The 23,937-nt window shown below is 40.4% G+C and overlaps 3 protein-coding genes across 11 annotated transcripts in view; all 3 read left to right on the forward strand.

Moving 5' to 3' along the window:
• The window catches only part of prom1a (prominin 1a), an 86,753-nt gene extending 73,301 nt beyond the window's left edge, over window positions 1-13,452 (forward strand). For 3 of the 9 annotated variants that reach the window (XM_084353828.1, XM_084353830.1, XM_084353832.1), the window contains 10 exons: window positions 1,208-1,261; window positions 1,351-1,431; window positions 1,514-1,582; window positions 2,135-2,224; window positions 3,048-3,163; window positions 3,819-3,842; window positions 4,268-4,336; window positions 7,701-7,803; window positions 9,620-9,652; window positions 10,198-13,452. In XM_084353828.1, the coding sequence (XP_084209954.1) occupies window positions 1,208-1,261; window positions 1,351-1,431; window positions 1,514-1,582; window positions 2,135-2,224; window positions 3,048-3,163; window positions 3,819-3,842; window positions 4,268-4,336; window positions 7,701-7,770 (573 nt within the window). In that variant the 3' untranslated portion in view covers window positions 7,771-7,803; window positions 9,620-9,652; window positions 10,198-13,452. Of the gene's footprint in view, window positions 1-1,207; window positions 1,262-1,350; window positions 1,432-1,513; window positions 1,583-2,134; window positions 2,225-3,047; window positions 3,164-3,507; window positions 4,337-6,522; window positions 6,574-7,700; window positions 7,804-8,001; window positions 8,053-9,619; window positions 9,653-10,197 lie in introns of those variants that run through there. The other 6 variants (XM_084353829.1, XM_084353831.1, XM_084353834.1 and 3 more) reach the window with 6 other exon arrangements.
• A 2,386-nt stretch (window positions 13,453-15,838) lies between these two features.
• fgfbp2a (fibroblast growth factor binding protein 2a) lies at window positions 15,839-17,162 on the forward strand (the record flags this gene model as incomplete). The annotated part of the gene is made up of 2 exons (XM_084352960.1): window positions 15,839-16,482; window positions 16,682-17,162. One exon carries the CDS (start codon window positions 15,839-15,841, stop codon window positions 16,472-16,474), a length of 636 nt encoding a protein of 211 aa, XP_084209086.1. The 3' UTR covers window positions 16,475-16,482; window positions 16,682-17,162.
• Window positions 17,163-18,739: 1,577 nt separating this feature from the next.
• Window positions 18,740-21,029, forward strand: fgfbp1a (fibroblast growth factor binding protein 1a). Its single transcript, XM_084352503.1, has 2 exons — window positions 18,740-18,826; window positions 20,097-21,029. Exon 2 carries the CDS (start codon window positions 20,116-20,118, stop codon window positions 20,746-20,748), a length of 633 nt encoding a protein of 210 aa, XP_084208629.1. The 5' UTR covers window positions 18,740-18,826; window positions 20,097-20,115; the 3' UTR covers window positions 20,749-21,029.
• Window positions 21,030-23,937: the final 2,908 nt, after the last annotated feature.

Consider the following 23,937-nt stretch of genomic DNA (forward strand, 5'->3'; position numbering starts at 1 on the left):
CTGTAGGATATTGTGTGTGTGTTCTTGTATTTACATTTACATAAAGATCATATTCTCTATGGTGTTGAACATGAAGGGGTTTGTACCAAAACATTGCGAAATATCCACTTTAGGGAAAGACATGTTACTTTAAAGGTTCCATATTATGCTCTTTTTAAGGTGCGTATTTTTATTTAAGATTACAATAAACTACTTACATGCTCTAATGTTCAAAAAGCACAGATTTTTCTCATACTGTCCATTGCAGCAGTACCTCTATTCATCCTCTGTCTGAATTAGTTTTAGCCCGTCTCTTCAAGGCCCCCCTCCTGAAAAACCCAGTCTGCTCTGATTGGTCAGCTCTCACAGGCCTGAGCAAGCGCTGCCCACGTTCTTAATCAGCAGTGCTGGTGCTTTTGTGACCATGGCCAAGCTCGAGGCATGTGAAATTACATCATTATGTGATGCAGAGGGGCCCAAAAGACTTTTCCGTGAGCTTATATTGTGAAAGTAGCAGCTGTACAACATTGGACAAATGTTTCTGAGCATCTCAACCCCTGCAAAATGACTCATTTGCTATAAAGTTAACTATCAAGTATTCAAGTTAGCGGAGGGCTAAACAGGAAGTTAGCCGCTCAGCCGACAGAAGTCTCGAGTCCACAAACTTTATAGGCCGCACTCTTCCTCCAACACAGTATCCTGATGGCACTTGTTAGATCCATGGCGGTGTGGCTGAGGACTGTGTGTATGTAGTTCACAGAATCCTGACAGCTCATTTGAAAGCAACGTTTGTGAATACAGCCTTTGTTTAGTTCTCTGTGGATTGAGCGTTTTGATACTTTCACATTATTTTAAACCAGCTCTAAGTGCTGTAAACAATAAGACATGTAAGTCACTTTGTTCAAAATGGGACCTTTAATTCAGTCCTTCATTTGGTAACAGCTCTGTCTCTTCAATCATTGGTGGGAAACGAGGAGAAAACTTTTCAATTGTTACATACAGTGTATGTCAGCAATTGTATCACAAACTTAGTGATATGTGGATATTTCATTTTGGAGCAAAATCCTTCTGCATGCCTGTAATGAAAACAGAATCCTGGTCATCAAGTGTTAGTTTTGTTCCTGCCTGGTCTCGTTTGTGGTTCAGTGGCGTTTCCAGTTGTAACAATGACTCTTGACTGTATCTCCTGACCTTTAACATGGCTGATGTAACACTTTTCTTTTTAAAGAGCGCATTGAACCAGAGTATGAGGTTCCTGGAGAGAACAGCCTCAGACTTGCCTGTAAGTAAACCATCCTTTCAGTCTGAATCCTGTATCGAGCCTTAGATTAAGGCTTAAACTGATCGATATCTCTCATTTATTCTCTACAGAACAAAGTTCTAGCAGTTCTTGATGCCATTGAAGCTGCCCAGTACCTCATCTCCCAGAATGCTACACATTTAATCAACCGGGTAACTGAAGGATCACCTGCTTTGATTACATTCTCGATTTGTGAATGATCTGTAACTCACATTATGTCTTAATCTTCTTCAGGAAACAGGAAGATTCACAGCGACCATCATTGGCTACTTCCATCAATACATAGAATGGGTCAAGTCCTCTGTAAGTGTTTGTGTTCATTTGTTAACTTGTTGAAGCGTATGCGGTTCTCACTAAAGTGTTGACTTGACCGTTGAGTCCAATAATCATTTTAGTCAAAACCAAACACTGGTGGGGCAAAGAGAGTTGTGTACTGGCAGAAAGACTTTGCACGTTACATAAGAGGAGTAAATATAGGAGAGGCGAATATAACAGTTACAACCCCTATAAATCTGAGGAATCTGCTTTGTGGCACATTGGTTTCTGCTGTAGTTAACTTAAGGAATTCAAAACAAAGTAGAAAAGACATGTTTGAAGCCTGAAGCTGTTTTGTTGATCTCAGAGTCAATGGAACAGTTCAGTCAGAATTGTATTGTTGTTTTCCAGGAACATAGATCTGTTTTGCAATGAGCAGTGACTCTCTGACCAGATAGCATGGTAACACAACAGGATGTCAAGTCATTAAGGAGCAAACAGCAGTCAACATGCAGAATAAGGAGACGGTTTTACTGCTGATATACAGAATGTATACAGAATGTGTGTCTCTGTTGACCGTTCATGTCTTCCTCTCTGTAGTTGGCCCTGGAGGTGGCACCTTGCAAGCCTTTCAGCAACATGGTGGACACAGCAGAAATCATTACTTGCAGTTTCTTGGTGGACTCCATGGTAATTATAGCTGAGATACAGGGAAACAAAACCACATTTGAACAGCGGTAGGAATGTGTTTTAAAAAGACCACTGTGGTTAGCTGTCGCTTATCAGATTTACTGAAATCTGTTTTGGTCAACTTATAAAATAAAGTTTGCATAGAAACTTTTCAAACGTGACATCATACAGTACATGCCACTTGTGTTTGTCACAGCCAGTAGGAAACACAAAGTTTCTGTTTATGATAGTGGATCTAAAGCCAGAGCAACAGTTGTTTTGATTATTGATAGAGAAGTTCAGTTTGAGCGAGCAGCACAAGGAAACAGACAGAGTGCAAACAATAACAAAAAGTAGCAGCGTGAGGTAAGAATAAAACTTTAGGTAAGTTGAAATTTGGTTTGCTAACATATATGTATAAGTAAGATATATTACACATTTTAGTAGATTCAAGTTATATTTAATACAAACATGCATGAAAGGGACATACAAACAGCAGTTTGTTGGGCTGCAGCTTGTGATTTATCATTAATAAATATGCACATTATTTATTATTTAAGAAAGAAAGAATTATATTTTCTGTGGTATAGAAAGAGCTCATGTCATGTTTTTTAGTTTTGTATCAAAGTTTTAAACTCTGGTATCTTGACAACCTTGGCACAAGGTAAAATCTTTCACATTGCTTGTTATTTCCCCCAGAATTGTCCCAAAAGACAAAGAAAAGAACCTGGAACTTGGGAATGTTTGGCATTTTTGCTGGGAAAATGACTTGAGTGAATAATTTAATGTGGATCAACTAATTGGTTCATTGATTCAGCTGTAATTGCCTTGTTTTTTCCCTCAGAACACATTCTGGATGGGCCTGGGCTGCAGCACTCTCTTCCTGCTCCCGAGCATTATCCTTGCAGTAAAACTAGCCAAGTACTACCGCAGGATGGACACAGAGGATGTTTACGATGAGTGAGTGTTTGTACTTGTTATTCTACCACTTCTTTACAACTGCATATATATATATACATACATTTATTTTATAGGTTTATGTTTAATAGAAAAAGATATGATATCCTTAAATGCTGTGAATGGTTGCAGGACATCCTTCTTTCTCTTCATCTAGCTGGGCTGCAAATAATGAGGAGGAATTTAACTTTTCAGTTTATAGTTTGCTAATTCACTTACTGGAGGATGTGAATATTATTTGATAACACTGAGATTATTTTAGTTTTACTTACTGAGTTCTGTTTTGTCGCAGTAGCTCTGCTGGTTGGTGTTGATTTATTCTCTCCTCCCTTCTCTCTTCCTTGTAGTTCCTCTGTTTCTGGGACTTGGCATTTTACTTTGTGATAACCATTTATACTATTTCCATCTTCCATATCCTTCATTTTTTTCACGTCATTCCTCTCTGTCAAGCACTTGGCACTTTACAAAGAAACATTGGCGCATTTGTCAATTTATATTTCTTCTTCATGCACCTTTTTTTTCACCGTCACTGGACTCATTAATCACAGCTTTACTGCAACACAATGTCTCGATCAGTGGCGTCTCTCGCCATGTGATCTGTGCTGGAACATGAACATTTTAGTAACATTTTTATGTTGTTTTTTGTGTATCTTTATAGCATTGAGACAATTCCCATGAAAACGTAAGACCTTTTACTCCACCTCCCTCTCCTTCTCTACTTCTCTCACTCTGTGCTTTTCTCTGGATCTTGTACATAAAACTGTTTACTAAATTCTTGGTGCTGGTTGACGTTTTTAAGCTTGGACTTGCTCTTATGGGTGGATGGTGTGGCTTCTTGTCGTGTGCTACCTTTGAAAAGTGCCCCTTACCTTTCATGAAGGGCTCTTGCAATCATTACCTTACAAGTCCACCTGCTTTTTGTAAGTTCTAGTGTAAATAAAACACTCTGGTTTGTACTAAAAGAAAAAATATTCATCTCCTAACATTCTTGCAAAGTTTGACTACTCAAAATGAGCATTTTTACTCCAGAAGTTTGATCAGCATGCCATGTCTCTCACATCACATTTTTCATCCCTTTTTTTTTTGTATACAATATTTTGTTTTCAGTATGGAAATTGGTAATAATGGTTATCATAGTGAGCGCTCACAAGGTATCCCAAATCCTATGATGACAAGGTAAACGCTATAATAATCCTGTTACTGCATGTTATGGGCGGTGGAGGCATGCCTGGGGATGTGGCTATTTTCACAATGACGTGGCCGGACACAGTGCATGCCTTTGAGGGAGTTGATTCATTGCACACACGCTTAAGCAAACACACACAGACACGCATACCAGTTATGGTCAAGTTGAACAATAACATGAAAGCTGACAAGTTATGGTGGCTTTTATTAGAAAACATCTGATATGACGTCTTTTTAATGCTCAAAAAATCGGTGCCACTCACGTGTCTGTGTGTTAAGTATGGAGCCCAGTATGCTATTCTAGTTCACCTCTTGAGCGCACATATTAACACAATGTACTGTATCCTGTGAACAACAGCTGGTCTCAGTGACGGGGATGCCCTGTTGTTTGTCAAGAAAATGTTTCAGCAAGAATCTCCTCCTAAGTACCTTGAAAACTAATGACATTCCCATGAGCTGTATTTTGTATTTACTGCTGCTTAGCAAAGGTCATCATGCTAACACACTAAGCTAAGATGGTGAACACCTACAGTATAAGATTAAGATTAAGATTGTCTTTATTTATCCCGCAATGGGGAAGTTCACTTGTTACAACAGCTTGAGGTGCAACAGTACAAGTCAGAATCAGAAAAATATGCATAGAAATATTAAATAGAAAATAAATAGAGAAAACACAAGATATGAGTGGAAAGTGACTGTTCATGTAGTGCTTGAGTATTAATCCATCAGCATGTTAGCATTGTCAGTGTGAGCATGTAGCATGCTGATAACATTTAACACAAGGCACAGCCTCACAGAGCTGGAGTTTATTTAATTTCCTGGGTTCCTATGTCCCCAGGGTCCTATATGTTCCCAAGTTTAATATTAACAGACATCAACCTGATGTGTGTGTTCAGGTCAGATTTTCCTGTTTTGGAACAAGGCTTCAAAACAGCTACACAAGCCCCAACCCTGCTGTAACCCTATCATAGAACTTATGGCCATGGGAACATAGGACCCTGGAAACATAGGGCCCTGGGAACATAGGACCATGAGATCATAGGACCCTGGGAACATAGGACCCTAGGAACATAGGACCATGAGAACATAGGACCCTGGGAACATAGGACCATGAGAACATAGGACCATGAGAACATAGGACCGTGGAAACATAGGACCATGAGAACATAGGACCCTGGGAACATAGGAGCATGAGAACATAGGACCCTGGGAACATAGGACCATGAGAACATAGGACTGTGGAAACATAGGACCATGAGAACATAGGACCCTGGGAACATAGGAGCATGAGAACATAGGACCCTGGGAACATAGGACCATGGGAACATAGGACCATGAGAACATAAGACCATGGGAACATAGGACCATGGGAACATAGGACCATGAGAACATAAGACCATTGGAACATAGGACCATGGGAACATAGGACCCTGGGAACATAGGACCCTAGGAACATAGGACCATGAGAACATAGGACCCTGGGAACATAGGACCCTAGGAACATAGGACCATGAGAACATAGGACCCTAGGAACATAGGACCCTAGGAACATACGACCATGAGAACATAGGACCATGAGAACATAGGACCATGGAAACATAGGACCATGAGAACATAGGACCATGAGAACATAGGACCATGGGAACATAGGACCATGGGAACATAGGACCCTGGGAACATAGGAACATGAGAACATAGGACCCTGGGAACATAGGACCATGAGAACATAAGACCATGGGAACATAGGACCCTGGGAACATAGGACCATGAGAACATAGGACCCTGGGAACATAGGACCGTGGGAACATAGGACTATAGGACCCTGGATTATGTACAGATTAAACAAACAAGATACTTTGTGTTAATTAGTGAGCTTGTAATCATATTTTTGATCGTTGGGAAAAGATGGACCAGCTGCTTTCAGTCTCTGTGCTAAGCTAAGCTATCCGTGTCCTGAGTTAAACTCTGTATTTAATGCACAGACATGAGATTGGTGTGATTTGCTGTTGTGCATTTTTTTCTCAGTTTGTCTTCTAACGTGTTTGATACCATTACTTCTCTCTGTCTTGTTGCCATATCTTCTGCTGTGTGGTTTTGGGGGATCTGCCATGTCACTAACATGCTGCATGCTGTGAGCATACTGGAATAAAAAAACCTTCCTGTTTCCTCTCGTTTAGAGTCAGCCAAAGTCCGATGAATGTACACCTGATCATTTTGTTCAGAGAGAGGCAAGCATGTCAAGCTTTGGTGTGATGATGGGAATGCTGCTCCTTTGATTTCCCTCTTAATTTAACAAGAACATCTAACTGCATGTTTTAATGTATTTTTAAGTTGCATTTGGACGAGGATGCATTTGGACAGCCAACCTACTGTAACAGAAACTATAGGAAGAGAGCAAAAGAGCTAAATTACAGAGAAGACCAGACATCAACTGGTCTTTGATTCAACAATTACCCTTTACAACATCTTTTAAACTTGTTGAACTTGTGGAGTTTTATTCCAGAAGGAGCTATTGGACTATTTTCTGGGTGTTGAAAAACTTTTTAAGTTTTCTTGGTTTGGATATTGAAGAAGTTGGAATGAAACTTACAAACCACCAAAACTCAAGAATATTTTTAAAGGGGCACTCTATCATCAGCAAACAGTAGCTGTTGAAAGACTGACACTTTACATACCTGTTTCTTTTTAAACCATGTTAACCTGTAAAGTGACAAACAAAGAAGCCATGTGTACACAACAGGAGTGTGTATTGGGTTTTAAAGGTCCAGTATGTAGGATTTAGGGGGAACTATTGGTGGAAATGGAATAAAATACAGAGGGAGCAGGTCGTCTTCCACAGAGTTCACCATGATGCATCGTCATGTTTCTACAGTAGCCCAGAACGGACAAAACAAACACTGAGAGGTCCTTTAGCATTCTTCATGTTTTTATCAGCCGCCGCACGGGAGGTTGAAACAAGCACTAAATCCTACACACTGGTCCTTTAAAACAATCAAAACCTGATGGAAATCTGTCTGTCTAACCTGCAAATTATGACTCTCAGAACCTGGTGAAATAATTCTTGCATCGTTATTGATCAACAACCCATCAACCCCACTAATATAATTATTATCCTACTTCCAGAATGGACTAAATTTACTTGTTGCCCCTTTAACTGACCGTGCAGTTGATCAGTCGTAATCCCTGAGAGGATGTTGATGAAGCTGTTCTGCTCTCTTCCTTATGAACCACTCGTCCTGCTCCTCTTTGCCAAGTAAAGAAAGAGAAGCAGACGAGGGTTTTTTAACAAAATGGTGTCAGTTGAATGTTCTGTCTGTGCTGTTAACGCTGTGCCTGCGTGTGTTCCTGCTTGTAGCATCCCTACATATGACACAATGAACAGGTTCCCGCGGGCCTCGGCTCCTCCGAGGCACATCGACTGGTGACAGAGAGCCGGCTCTTGTTCTGGCTCCTGAAAGGTAGAAACCCTCAATCAGACCTCTGCTTCTCTAACATTATTTTATTCCTTTTTCTCTTTAACCTTTTTCTTTTTGCACAGCTGTCATCTTGTTTGTCTGCCGTCACCCTGCCATCGATCTCTCCTCTCTTTTTAATCTTATGTCTTTATATTTCTTTGATGCACCCCTCTAACTGAACCCTCTAACACCTCTTTACAGCCTGTTTTAGTGCTTTTCTGCTTACAGTGACTTTGCAGGAAAACCATCATGGTGAGAATTTGCTAATTTTGGAATCACTAACGAACCGTAAACGTCCTCACAGTGTTGACATGTGACTGCTTGTGACTGCGTAGTCAGTGTGCTGTAGAGGACAGATGCTGAGTTCCCCTTTTTCTTCTCTGTTTGATGTTTATTGAGGATGACATCATTTACAAAGCAGTCAGTAGCCAGTCTGACCAGCTTTATGCCGTTATTGGGACATTTATTTTCAGTTATGGTGAATCCTTGAGATTATAATTATTTAAAACATATTTGATGCTGATTTTGAGTCAGAAACCCAAAGACTCTTTATTTACTATCATAACTGAGACAGACAGGCAGGAAATCCTGGAACCAGCCAGTGTTTCACATTTAGTCTTGAAAAAATAAAATGAAACCAATAATTGATTATCAATAAAGATGCAGATTCATTTTCTTTCAATCGACTTATTGATTAAGTAGCCGTCGTCAATAGCCTTTCGATGTACAGTCTTCGTCACAATTTTAAGTAACAGACTCAGTTTGCAGATTTACACAGCGATGACCTTAAAGCTGTTATTGATAACGTGTCATTCCTTCTCCTCTTCCACCACATTCACGTTAAAACACCGCTGGTGTTCGAAGCTGCGGCCCCCTCAAGTGGATGTCAGATTGTTGCACTGGCTAACGTTGCTAATGCTAGCTAGCTAACGTCAGGGTAGTACAGTATGCTGGGTGCATACTGTGAAACGCACCCATTGTTTTAGTTTTTTTCCACAAACTGGTAACTTACGATTATGACAAACAAAATGATGAATGATAAGAGGTCTTATCATTCATCATTTTTGGTGACACGATCATACTGAATGTCACATTAACATAATGTTCCAGTTCCAGTTTGTTTGTTGAGTTTTTTACACCATGAACCTTCCTCATCACTTCTCTTCCATGTATTTTTCCAAATGTATAGCCCAAACTGTGAAACAGTAAAAAGTACAAAGCAAAACAATAGAAAAAAACAAAGTGACAAAGGGGATTGTGCTTCAACAACGGGGAGCATATTCCAAAAAACATGAACACATCTCAAATGACTGAGTCAAGAAGCACAAAATACTCACGTTTAGCTTGAAATGTACAAGTTCAATTTGGTAAAATACACAAGGGCAGAGTTAGAGAACTGCTGGGAGTTGGACCCAATCATTTGTGAACCAATCACCTTTCTCGTCCCACGGTTCTAGATACAAGGACCGATCACAAGTTTATAGTTAAATATCATTACATACAATATGAAGCTTGACAAAACACTGTCTCTGGCCATCACTGACTCAGTATTAAGAAGAAAACAGGTAAGGAGATGGAATATAACGTCGAGTACATTATTCTCAGCAGGCAGTATAGGACTATATCAACAGAGCAACAAGCCTGTGCAGTCTTTGATGAAAGTATCACTGACAGCACTCTAATTACTTCACAACCCAGCCAGAGCTGCATGAATCTCCTGATCCAACCATGAGAAAAAAAGATAATACAGGATGTGTTGAATTATTCACCCAATATTTAAAAACTCTAATTCATTTTTCTCCAATATTTGTCTTCTCAGTGCCATCGAAAACTGGAACTAGGATTCACCATAGTAAGTTTCGCTCATGGCATTTTTTTCATTTTAGATTGTAGCCATGAAGTTGAGTTACAATCGATCCAGCAGCAGAATGGGCTCCGATTCTCAGATCAATAGTGTGGAATACAACGGTTCAGAGCCATTGTTGTTAACACACCCATTTAACAAGTCATTTGTTCTTGTATCGAGTCTAAAAATCTAATTTTCCTTAAGAAGTCTGCCAAATGAGTTTGTAACAGTTCTGCATTTCAAAGCAGTTTCCCCTGAATGGAGGATTCTCAGTATCAAGACCAACATGATTTGTATTGGAAACAAGAACCAGAGAGATTATTTCATCACACTACAGTTTTTATTTGTTTCATTGCAAGACTCAGTGTGAGGATTGATCAGTGCAGGTTAATGTGATGAGTCAGACACAAAGAAAGTTAAGAAACTTTTCCTAAACTGGAACAAAAGTGCAGCAATATGCCCATTTAGTAATATGTAAAGAAAAATAGATATTTTTGGTATATTTTGGGTTTACTAATCAAGACCTTAATTTTGTTCCATCTATTTTCCAGCTGTTTGATTCACAATCGGACCAGAAGAAGCTCAATAAAAGCTGGTTTCCTTTGGATGTTTTTGACTTCAACCTCCTGAACCAGGCGGATCGTTGCCTGCAGTTCAGTTACCTTTTCCCCTCCTGAACCCCTCCAAGAAACTCTGCCTGCAGGACATCAAACTCTTCTCCCTCAGCATCAATCTGAGCCAGGCTTGTTCTGCTTTTTTCAAGGGACTGCTGTGTCTGCGTTTACATTTGTTCGGACACAAAATCGAGCTGAAAATCCACTCAGCAAGAGGACAATAACTGTGATGCCTGTTTATTTTAATGTTTGTGCTTCAGAAGACGGTGGCTCAAAGGTCACTCGGAGGCTGTTTCTCCTGCACTTTGAATGGATGTATCGCATTCATACACGAGCAGCATGTGTGAGTTGGTGGGTGTGCAGAGGCTTAATGTCTGGATGATACCAACAAATACAGAAACAGCTGGTTCCCTGATGGATTTTTGTGATTAATATGAGGAAATTTAGCATGATATTTTTAAAAAATGTTTACAATATTACAAAGCATCCACAGTTTGACTTGTTTTGGGAAAATTGCAAATGACTGGTTGCCTTTCAGATGTATGTGTCACCTGGTATTTTGACAGATGTGCTCAGGGAAAATCCACCCTGGGAAGCTCTTACACTGTCAGCCTGAGATATAAAATATATTTTATTCTTACTTTGACTTTTTTAGCATCCACACTTTTCCTTAACCTGTGTCATCTACTTTTGTGTCAGGTCTTAATTTCCTACATTTCCCAGAATGCCTTGAAACAACCCAGGAATTATTATTAAAAGGTGAGACAAACTTATCATCAAAACTTAATTAGTGTCTATTATTTATTGTATATATTGCTACTTTTTTAACAGTGAAACAGTGGTTTCAAAGTTACCTTTAAAAATGAAGCAATTTATCGTTGTGGCTCCTCCCAAATGATTTTATGTCGGTAAAGAGAAGAATTTTACCTGCAACTTTCTGACTCCTGTAAAGTCAAAATCCGTCTGTGTTTTCTAACCACAGCTTCTCGGTTCTCTGTTGTGTGTTCAGCTGAAGGCATTCACATTCAATTCAAACCATAAAACTTTTGCAACCTAAATCATATTTTACTTGATGTTTTAGTTTGCTAGCGATAGCAGGATAGCTAGCAAGCTAATAATTATGTTACGCTGGATGTGGGTCACTCAGCAGATCGAAGACATGGCACCAACAGAATACGTTACTTATGTACATCGGCAAAAAACGTGTGTGGAGCCTAAATATTTCACATTTAACTTAGAAAATGTGAGGGTTTATTTTGACCAAACCAGAGTTGGTGATTGTTGGAACAGTAGACAAACTAATCAAAGACCGTTTTGGTGAGTTTTATTTGGTTCATATCAAGTTTGAACCAAGTATGTTTACGATGATCTGTGAGGTAAAATGGCTGTTTTTGTTAATGGAGTCTGGGGGCTGTAAGGAGAGATGTTTCCGGGGGCGTGGCCGACGTGCCCATTTGTTCTGGTCTGAGATGCTGCCGCTCCAGTTCGACATCTAGGGGCTGTTAACGTCATGTAAACAACCTTTAGGAGAAATCATAAAGATTACAGAAGACATTCAATATGTGTATTATGTTTTTTGCTTTTTAATAATAATCTTGGGAACCCCTCATATTTATCTTTAGACCGTTTTGGGAGCCTCCCCCTCAGGTTGGATATGATAAATCAGACCACAACATTTGGTCATTAATCACAGGAGTACCAACAATACAACAACAAACAATGAAATCAGTTAATACCATTTTACCAACAGTGTAAGTATTCAGGGTGGATTTTCCCTTTAAACCACATGATTAAGTCAGAGGACACTTTGGCTAAGTGTCGGGCTTGTAGTTCGTTCCATAGGTGATGAATTAACAACACACACTATCATGTTGAGTTCACTAACATGACATCTTTACTGAGATCTGTCTTGCTTTCATAGTGATTACATATGTTTAAAGTGGAGAAAAACTTTCTCAAGCCAAATTGTTTTTGTACCGTAGGTCTCAGGTCTTTAGTGGTCCATCAGTTATGTGCTTATTTCTGCTTTTTAATACCCCTCAGTAGCCATGGATACATACATTTAAAAGATGTTGAACGAGTGAATGTATTCAAGAGCTATTTTTTGTTATTTTGTATTACTTTACTGATGATGTTGGCTGAGAAATATGCTGAATTTATCACTAACGCATTTGGGCAAGCCAATCCAGTTACACCCCCCCCCCCCCCCCCCCCCCACCCACCCACCCAGCCTCCATGTTTACAGGTTAGATCTGCAGCTGATGTCAGCGTCTGGTGAAAAATGAGACAATCCAGTCATGGGACGAGCGAATGCTGTCAATCAAGTAGTCGAAAACCAGTAGAATGATTTGCACAGTTGATGGTGTCGATGTGAAAAATAATGTCCATCTTAACATAATTTTTCCAGTCCAGCTAACTGTCCCTGAGTATGCTAAACTATGAACACGATGAAATAAAAATATACATTTCACCTTACATTTGTGATTATAAGAAAGAGCTGACACGATTTTGGAGTAGCTTTGATGCTAGCTTTTTGATTCCCTGCTGTGAGCATCAAAGTTGTGTCACTTAATCCAACTAAACCAACTGATTGGCTTCCAAACTTTATAAAATATTTAATATCCTCTTTCCCTTTGTAATGACCATTTCATATTTTTAGGCCACACACATATACTTAGGCTTATTATCCACGCTAGTTAGCTAGCTGCTACAGCTAGCTAACTTTCTTGTTCGGCAGCCTGCAGCTCATATAGGTACTTCTATACATGAACAGTACTGCATACTAACATTTACATGTGTAGGCTATATACAAATGAATAAAACCTTGCAATGATGTAAATTCAAAATGGCTTCAGTTAGCATAAGATTAGCCTTGTTGAAAGTTTTTATTTTTTTTTACTTGTTTCTTGTTAAGATGGACATTTTTTAAGTCTGTGTGTGGTCACTTTGACAAGACTATCATTATTTTCTTGTCTGCTAGAGTGTGGATGTGACCCATCATGGGAGAAAAGTGGTATGATTACTCTAAGTGCTTAAACTAGATATATCGTGTAGGCCTATCCGGACTCTGGATGGACGCCATCAGTGGTCACTGGTTTGAAAAGTTGGGCACTGATGGAGCCACTGAAGAGGAACTTTTTATGTGGTGGTGAAAAGAGAGTGTATAAATTGTGAATAAACTTTGAAAGTCAATTTATTGTCATTTCATTGTCATCTTTATTGTCATACCTGTTGTGCTTTTTCATTTTGTTCCTTTCCTTCAGTTTGTTATGAAGCTTCTTGCGCATGTGGAAGACATAAAGTTAAAAGTCTGCACCGACAGAAGCTCCTCTCTCCTACAGAAAACACGGCTCCTGAAACGCCTGTTGTGACTTTGTGACATCACACAACATCACTGTGTAATACATTTGCATAATTTATGCCTAGTGGCTAGTTTGGCACGTACGAATTGATTTAGCACAGCTGCTCTGTTGTTAGCGGTGCTGGCTCAGGCGTGTGTGAGCTGGCCAATCAGAGCAGACTGGGCATTCCTTCAATAAACAGGAGCTAAAACAGTATTCATGAGAAAACTGATGTGAACCTATTCTAGTAGTAACCCAATGAAATTATGAACCTGAACATGAATATTATACAAGCATAACAGTGTTCTAGTGAAAGTGAACGTATGATAGATGTTATTATGTCTTATGTCAAACAAATGACCTGTAACATGAGACATTTTGCTCACAGTGCATCTTAAGACACTGACACAACTCTGCACATTCTAATGTGGTGCTGCCACTGCTGGACACAACCCACTTGTTTGTGTTACTGGTCAGCTATTTTCAATAGGAGATGATTATCTCCTTCCATAAGCTTCGCTCTGAGGTTTTTTCTCCGGCACCGAGCAGCATGTGAATGAACACCAGGCGCAAAACCACACATGCCGACTCATTCCTCCTTCTGAACAGTCTCATGTAGGAGAAAAAATAAAAACACTTCAGCAGCGGTTCAGAGGAAATCTATTTTACTGTGTTTGTTTGCACATCAAACGCTGTTGGAAGGTTTTTTCCCAGATTCTGAACAAGTTGTACATTACTTTATGCACAGACCATCTTTAGCTTGAGGGGTTAAACTGTGCACTTACCAGCAGGAGCTCCAGTGCTACAACATTATGTACCAGAAGGAGCTCTGGAGAAAAGTACTGACAAATTTAATTGCATTATATTGTTTACTGTAACGAGTAAAATTCACTGGTTGAGAGACAGAAAAGAAAATGCTACACATCCCACATTATTGATGTTTAATAGCTTTTTATTTAAATCGTAAATGCTGTGTGTGTATGTGTGAGAAATGTGTCTTTTCCTTTTAATTGATCTTTTTTTGATAAGTTAAAACGATTGAGAAAGTCTCTCCTCTCAGTATATCAGCACACGATGCATTTACACAGGCTGAAAGTCACATCAGACAAAGTCTGTCAGTGAATATGCTGCAATCTGAAGGAGACACAAACCGTCAGGGGGGAGAGGAGAGAGGATTTTAAAGTGTCGAGTGATTTTGTGTTTAGCAGCTCAAGAATTTCATATCAAAAGAAGGAAAAGAGTTCATCCTAAAATGGTGATAAAATGACATGAAAGTCACTATTTATTCTGGTTATCTTTAGAAAACTCTGCGTTATATATCCATGGACATTATGTGACATTATGTGTTTTTTTGGACGCTACAATTCTTTTCACTCCACTTGCTGAAGCTAAATCTCTTCCTGATGTGTTGACGACTCATAATGGGACCTTTTTCTCCAAAATAAAGCCATTTCAGACGCCCTACCCCACCCAGACGACCACGCTACCCCAGCCTTTACTATCAGACCAGACGACCACGCTACCCCAGCCTTTACTATCAGACCAGACGACCACGCTGCCCCCCTGGTCTCATACAGTCACTTCTTGTTCTTTCTTAATTGGCACAGGAACTACTCACCACACACCGCACTGAACTGAGCCTGGCATGTGTGAGTGACTTCCACTCACGTTTCTTTGTGGCTGTGCCGTCTAATTGTGTTTATGTTTGGAGGGAAATGATAGGCTTCGCTGCCTGGTTGTGAGCTCCAGCTGCCTTTTAAAACAGGAAAGAAGTTGAGGGCTTCAGGCGGCTCGTTTCCATGAGTGTATTCTCAGACACAACACATTTCTTTTTAATTGAGATGTAGTCAGCAGACACGAGAGGATTATCCAAAACTGATTTTTGCATGATTACATGAACCCTCTGGCAAGAAAAATGTGTGAGAAATTGTTCTTTAAGATGCAGTTGACATAATTCAGATTCCTACAGTTTGTATTATTACATAAGACCTGGATGAACGTGAGCATCACTGCCAACATCTCATGTGGCCCTTGCTTTCTCCAGACAGCAATTACTGATGCTGTCACTGTTCTCCTCCTCCTCCCCTTCAGCTTTCGTTTAGTCTGACTGCTTTTTTTTTTTTTTTTTTGGTGCCCTGAATTCCCTCTTTGTCAGCTTGGCCAATAAATAGCAGGAGGGACCCTCAGCTCGAGCAGTCCCTCTGTCCTCCTCTGCCACTCAGCATCTGTCTGACACCATGTGGACCCAGGCCAGCGCCCTGCTGCTACTGCTCGCCTGCTGCCTTCAGTCAGCTGAGGCTCAGGGCGTCAGGAGGCAAAGCATCTGGGAAGATCCCATCAAATTCAAAACCAAGGACAATGACTTCTGCAACATGATCATCACCGGTCAAGGGGACTTCACCAGGCTGAGGTTGTCCTGCCAGGGCAGCAAGCGCTCCTACTGGTGTGAATACCTGGGCACGCCTCAAACCTGCCGCTCCTACAGCAAAAACCCTCGTCACTACTTCATCCAGATGATGTGGGGCCTCAGGAAGCTCCACAACGCCTGCCAGGCGCCAAGGCAGATCAAACCTCACATGTGCAGGATGGCAAGTAATGACTCTCAGATGGTCTTCTCATCTGCTTCTTTCTCCCGGCCGTGGTCAGAGGGGTCTTCCAGACCAGGAAGGCCTGCAAGACCTCCTGCACCTACAAGGCCTGATTCACCAAGGAAACCCGTTCGAGTCCCACCGAGGGTAAGGACCACACAGAGAAGCAGACCACAGCCGACGACACCTCCTGTTGAGACAAATGCCAAGAGGATGGCTCGGCAGTACTGCTGGAGGTCACTTCAAGGCATCTGCGGATACGTCATCGGATTGTTTCGGAATTAACGAGGAGGGTAAGGAAGGCCTGTTCATTAACACACAGCTCTTATTAGGTTGTTTCATGACTAATCTGAAAGCACTGTGGTGGAATGAAGGACTGTGTTTAAATCAAGTTTGCCTCCAGCGTTCATTTGAGAAAGTCTAACTTTTTTCTTTCTTTTGCTTTAAAAAAGAACTGATGCAAATCATTTCCCCCCTCTCTGTTATTCACAGATGTATTTAAATTGCGATGAAGATAACTTCTGCTGTCTCATTAAATGGCCCTTGAAAGGAAATTCAAGACCAGGAGTCTGTTCGACCGAGCTAGAAGAACTGTAGTGCTCTCCTCAGGAGAAGTGATGGTACTGCTGTGACGTCCAAAGCTGGATTTATTACTGAACCCTGCATGCATCATCTTCCAAATGTCACAGCTGGAAAAAAACAAACCCGGTCTCAAATGTGTAAGAACAAGTGTTTTGCAAAATGGTTCCCACAGTAAGTTCTAGTTTATCTTGTGGGGAAGTTTCTGCAGCTGCACAATCAACTACAGCGATATATGAGCCCAGGACAGGAGAGACAGAAAACTCATTTGTGTCACTTATTTGTACTTGTGTTTGTTTACTTGTATATTGCATCACTTAATAGTACCTTGAATATTATATTACAATAAGGTTTGTTTGTTTTTTCGGTCTGAAAAAGGCAGTGATTTCTTCTGACGCAGACATATGTGACACTATACTGAATGTGAAAATGATTGTATTAAATAAATAAACATTCTTCTTAATCTTTATGTGTTTTTCCTTCTTAATACAAATGTTACGCTTGAGGAGATTTGAAAGCACAAGAGCAGCAAAAAAAAGCCTCATGGAAATCATCACTATGATCATAGTGTCAATAGTGGGATTACCTGCGATACCGTATTAAACCTTTAGGTGCCGCTGTTGCTTCAGTTAAATAGACCACCGAGTTCAATCAGCAGGTGATTTCCTCCTGCAGGGACATCTGGCAGTTTCAAGATATCTCCAGTCATTTTATCTTTGGCACACTGTACTGGACATATGGTCCAGTGAAGGTCACGCAGAGTTATTTGCATTTGTTTATATTAAATGCCTTAAAAGAGAAGTTGCTATGAAGCAGGTGGTACAGCTTGAAGCAGCCAAAACAGATTACTTTTAGTCACAATATCTCGATATAAATCTGGTGCTTTTGATTTAATACTGTCAGTAAATGTTGTTGATAAGTGCAGGATCACCCAAAGCAGACACAAAGAGAGAAAAAGGAGAAATAATGTAAGTTCAGCTCTGTCTTTTCCTGCTCGTTTTTTTTTTCATTTAGTTATTTTACACTTTGAATCCTTAACATGACAGGTGACTCTGCATAATATAACAAAGACAAGTAGTATTTTTCCACGTATATGGACGCACAGAAACCTAGTTTAAATATTTTCTGCATCATAGCAGTGCTCTCTCTGGCTCAGGTATCTGAAGGCAACAGTTCCCTCTGGCCCTCAGAAAGTATTGTAATTAAGCTTTTAGATACGTTCATTTATATATTATATATTATATATATTCATTTATTCATTCACATTTTTACTGACACTTTTGGGTCTGATTGGAATCTATATCACTTCTGTAGTCATTTAACGTCTCAACCACATCGTTCCTCAGTTGTCAGAAATTACATTCAACGTATTTACTGTCCAAATTTTGACTGTGGGAGAAACCGGAGCACCCGGAGAAAACCCACGCCAACACAGCAAGAGTCGAGGTTGGTGTGCCTTTTGATTTGTGTGAGGCCACGGTGTCTTGAATCTTTGGCATATGCAGCTTTTCCACCTGCAGCTGTTGTTGTTGTCTTTATGAGTGTGACGATAATTCAGACCTTAAGAACCAAGAAGGACACGCAGAGATATAAGGTGTCACATGACACAGTGGGGAAACCAGTCCACGTAGTTTTAGGTGAAATGATCTCAGATGATTTTGGTGTTTTTATGTCATCTGATTTGACCATTTAGCATGCTAAAAAACTGCATTTCAAGCTTCTTCTGAAGACAACCATGTCTTGGTTTGAGGTGTCCCTGCCTCTGCAAGCGTTATTGAATAACAAATGATTTTATAGGCAGGAATTTGACTGAAAATACCTCCTAAAGACTGCTGACTAGTAGTGAACTCAACAAACTGTGTAAGCCCTCCAGTCATGCAGTGTGTGTGTGTGTGTGTGTGTGTGTGTGTGTGTGTGTGTGTGCGTGTGTGTGTGTGTGTGTGTGTGTGTGTGAAGGGGAGGGCTGATCTGCAGCAGCAGACTGTAGCTGCAGGTGAAGGCGACTCTCAGCTTTCAGGTGTCAGGACTGTAAACCGAAGTTTACTCTGAAAACTTCAGGTACGTTAAATCATCACTGCTTCATCTGTAGTGATGCCTCATAACTAATAAATTTGTTATTAGCATAGTATCAGAACTTGTACAGGAGTGTGTGTGGGGGAGCTGCTATTTACGTCATTTTCTTTTTTTTTAACAATTATTACCTGATGTTATAATTTATATATTCCTACACTGAGTTAAAAGCTCCTAAATGGTATTTATCTATTTAAATTCCTTACTTTTTTCTGCTGTATCCATTTTATGTTGCTACACAGTGTGTTTGCACTTATAGTGGTGTTGTCATTTGTTTTACTTTATATTTCTATCTCTCACTTTTGAATCCTGAATTATTCATATATTCCAATTTATTTCAGTCTTTATGTGTTTGAAGTGCCTTGTGTCTCACTGTAACGCTCTTTAATGCCTTTCTGTCTCATGTAAAGCACTTCAGCTGCTTCTTGTCTTAGAGCCACTGTGTTAAAGTTTCAGTCTCATTCTCAACTCAAATCCTGATGCCGTCCGTATGTGATGAGTTGGTAATGATACTAAACTTGTGTTACACTATGATACAATACGGTACAGTACATCACAGTACGTTACGCTATGATACGTTGCAGTACAATACAATATGTTATGATACCAGAAATCTGTTAGCACGCCGCTTGATCCTCTTGAAGTGGAGGGATGCTGCCCCGCCTACTGTTTCACATCGGGTGAAAGATGTATTATATCATCTTAAACTGGAGAAAATATGATTTGTGTTGAGGGGATCTGAAAAGAAATTTGATCAGGTGTGGGGGCTTTTTTTAACCAACCATCGACAAAGGTACAAGAGTGATTTACTCACTGAAGGTCTATATATATATTTGTGTTTTACAGATTGTTTTTTTTGTTTTTTATAAGTGACAGTGGGAGCAAGGAGTTTGTTTTTGTATGGGGTGGAATTTTTTTGTCTTTCCTTTCTTGAAAAATTGTTATTGCTGTTTTTTGAACACTTCTGTCCAAAAGTTAATAAACATATTAATCACTAATGTTATGATACCATATGATATGTTGTGTTGCAATACGAGCAGTTACAATATGATACGACACGACTCATCATATATATATATATATATATATATATATATATATATATATATATATATGCTGTGCACATATAACTGCCTTCACAGGTTGAGTCTTCAGCAGGAAAACACAGGTCTAAAAGGGGATTGTAATGTTTCTTTAAAGAGGGGACTTGAACAGGATTTGAGGTTAGAGATCTAAATCTGAATTTATCCTCTTGCAGAGTGTGTTGTGCTGATTTCATGGCTCTCCTCACCAATCTCACCATCCTGCTGGTCCTGGCTTGTATTTCCCATCAGCTGATGTTGAGCAGCTGTCAGAAGAGCCATGGACGGAGGGGACGAGGGGTGGACAGAGGACAACACAAGGACAGGCCAGGGGTAAAGGTGAGCCGTCAGCCCAAATCTGTCTCTGCACAGCCCATTAAGGGCAAAATGGTCACCAAAGACAAATCAGAGTGCACGTGGGCAGCAACAGGTGACGACCTTTACGTCCTCGGACTCACCTGCAAGAAGGGGGGCAGGAGCTTCAGCTGCGAGTACGTCGCCAGGCCATCTGTTTGTCCCCAGTACGCTTCCAATGTCAAACTTTACTGGAAGCAAATGGCCAGGGCGCTGAGGAAGCAGAAGAATTTGTGCCAGGACAGTAAAGCGCTGGTCAAGGTTGGTCTGTGCAGAAGAGCTGCCAGAGAGGCTCATTTCAGACTCCACCATGCACAGAGGAAGACCGACTCGCCTTCCACCCCCCGGCCTGCACCCCGAGCTGTCAAATCCTGTAAGGATGATAACAAGAAGCTGGCAGAGGAGTACTGCAGCAACTCCTGGACCAGCGTTTGCACCTTCTTTTTTACTATGGTGCAGGATTATGACTGCTGAGGTGGAAAAAAGTGAAAAACTGACATAAATTCAGCTCACAACAGTACTTCTCTTATTATAGATCCTTTAAAGTATATCCTATATATTTTATGTACTTTTCTGGTATTTCAACAGTGTTAACTGTGGTTCTAACCCTCAATAAAACCTTTTTCTATCTATTTTTTAATGTTGCTCCTGATTTGTGAATTAGTTTTTTCGCTTTTTAAGAAAATACTTGGAAAAGCGACGGTCGTTTCGTGTTGTGAACACACATGTAGGCACAGGCAGCTAGATCATTCTCAATTTTTTTTTTTCTTTATGTAATTTCAATGAAAGACTACTTTTATCCTTGATTAAAAAAAAAACATAGTAAAACAAGAGCACCCTGTCTTGTCCTTTCAAATAATGTCATACATTTTTTCCTTTTTTTTTTTGTAGGATTAAATGAGTTCAATTATATATTCTTAAGGCCAAAACAGGCAGAAGAGACAATATTACAGTATAAAACATCAAACGGAATAATATGTAGTAAAAACACATCCTATGTATCATTTTGGTGGACGCTGACAATCGACATATTCAGCTGTTGAAGTTTGGGGATGTGTTGATCTGAAGATATCAGGTTAAGCACCAACACCCCGACCGTTCGGTCCCCAGGTGTCTCTACATGAACTCAAAAGCACTGAGAGAAATCAGATTGCGGAGTTTTAAATCGTTCTGCCACATATTCTCGTCTGAGGGTGCAGCCAGAGACTGCAGAGAAAACACTCTTCTGTGAAATATAATTTAAATGATCAGTCATTCAAAGCCCCTTTCTGTCTTTTCCAAATGTGTGTGCACAGTCCTGCTGAAGGTATTTGCTGGGAGATTAGCAGTTTGAGCATGCCAAGTATTGACACAGTCATTTAACCAGAGGGAGTGTGATCTTTAGAAACCTTCGCCTGCATACCTTGGCTCTGACAGGCCTCTGAATCCACATTCACAGCGTGAAACCATTAAACACATCACATGCTACTCTTGCAAAATCAAAGTCAAAGGGAAGCAGACTGTTAGGAGTGTCAGATAACTAACAACAAGAAATATTTGGCAGATGACACTGAAGATTTGTACATTATGTTTGGCATCTATAACAGGATCATCATTCCTTTCCACTCCATTTCAAGGACGTACACGTGATTCGTGCCCCAAAAAGTGCTTTGATCAAAGTGTATTTGGTGATCACACAGAGATCTTTTCGTAAGAGCGAGACACAACTTGCTCCACCTACAGCAGCTCCGACCGAGCCGCCGCAGGACACGGTGTGATTCGAGAAAGGGGAAAGACTCATGATTTCAGCTTCATCTCCTGCTGTAACATAATGCACCACAGCTGAAATCCATCAAGTTCAGACTCCCAGCAGGTTGCATTCTGGGCCATGTAGGAAATCCTATCATGGCAGATGACTGAGCAGTGTGGCTGCAGCACAAAGTAAATTAGAGGGCAGTCACAAAATAATTGCAGGAATGCAGAATATAGAAGGAGGAAGGAGTTTTTCCTTCAAGCAAGATATTTGAAACACAGCTGCTGACAATAATTTGGTTCTGCCGGGTGGTTTGAGACGTGACGCAAAGCACTGCTTTAAGAGAAGATTCAGGAAAAACATTCAAATGCCAGAAAAACAGCTTTTTATTCTTAATTGAAATGATTAATTTGATTAAATAACAAAGAACAACTGCAGTGCTGAAAATGGAGTCACATCAGGCTCCAACTGTCCTTTTTAAAAGAAACAAACCAATAAAAAATGTTGTTATGCTGGAAATGTTACAGCCACAGTTGTGGGCTGGGGACCTCAGTAAATCAGTGTGTATATATACGCATATACACACTCACAGGGACTTCTGGAGTTGTTTTTGACACGTGTATGAGAGATATTTGCTTCTGCGTTTAAAAAAAACACAAACCAGGTGACGTGGAAATAGATATATTTCTTTGTTTTGCCACCCTTTGAAGTTAAATAGTTAAGTAAATGAAAATAAATGAAGGGTGTATAAAGGCGCCTGGTAGTCGAGGAGTTCAGAGCAGATAAAGAAACCTGCAGGCCGAGGCGACAGGCAGCAGCGACACACAAACAGCACTCAGCTCAGCGCTGATGCAGGCGACCAGTAGTAGAATGATGATAGCCACACAACTGGGCTGCTAGACAGAGTGTCGAGGTCAGAACCGCAATGACCCAGAGTGCCGTACCAACCTCTCTTAGGTCTGCACAGGAGGGCGTTGTCGCACCCTGATTGGCTGTGAGCGGAGCTGCCCCCAGCTGCTCTGAGTCATTGATTAGGAGGCAGCCTCCACACCTGCACAGGTGATCTGAGTCATTGATTAGGAGGCAGCCCGCACACCTGCACAGGTGATCTGAGTCATTGATTAGGAGGCAGCCCGCACACCTGCACAGGTGATCTGAGTCATTGATTAGGAGGCAGCCTCCACACCTGCACAGGTGATCTGAATCCACAGCAATCAATCCAAATCCAAAACTGGCAGCCAGCTAATGTGCTGCAGTAAATACATGTTGTTCACGTCACCCTGACCTCCAAAGTACTGACATGGCTTCTTCAGGACTGATGCCAACATCTGGAACTGATATTCATTTGCAGTAAAAATTTAAATCTTAGTGTCAAGATTTTAAGTATTCCAAGTACAATTTACTGCTTCTTTATTCTTCCTCTCCACTACTTTTATTTGATAAATTCAGTTACTAGTTACTTTGCAGATTTATATAATTTTATAATTGTTTATATGTTTATTAATTGTGACATGTTACCAATCAGATATAGTTGTGGGCGGGACAGTTTGTGAGAGGATGTTGCATCAGAGCCAAAGTAGCACATTTTTAAATCAGTTCAAATACAGATAATCAGAAAAATGCAGATCATCGACCCGATAATCGCGCTAATCCTAAAAATGTATTAGTGTCATGTGTCGATCAATACAGTGTCAGTGACTCGCTTCAGCTGACACAGAAGCTCTCGTTGGTGAAAAGAGTTTTGTTCAGCTAAGCAGCTAGCTCTCGCAGGTTTAGCACTTCCTGCTGCTTTAAATCTCTTCATATTCAGCAGTTTTTATGGCCCGAGCCAATTCATCCATCCGGGTGGACTGTGGCTGGTGCTGACTTACAGGTGGCCTGACTGACCATGGCTCCTGATTGGCTGAGAGATGTGGGCCTTGGTCAAACTG

Source organism: Pagrus pagrus (genome assembly GCF_965226575.1).
Source record: "Pagrus pagrus genome assembly, chromosome: 5".
In the NCBI taxonomy this organism is placed as follows: Eukaryota; Metazoa; Chordata; class Actinopteri; order Spariformes; family Sparidae; genus Pagrus; species Pagrus pagrus.

What these genes read in the sequence shown, in the direction of transcription:
- fgfbp1a (XM_084352503.1), top strand. Translation starts at nt 20,116, where the DNA reads ATGGCTCTCCTCACCAATCTCACCATCCTGCTGGTCCTGGCTTGTATT.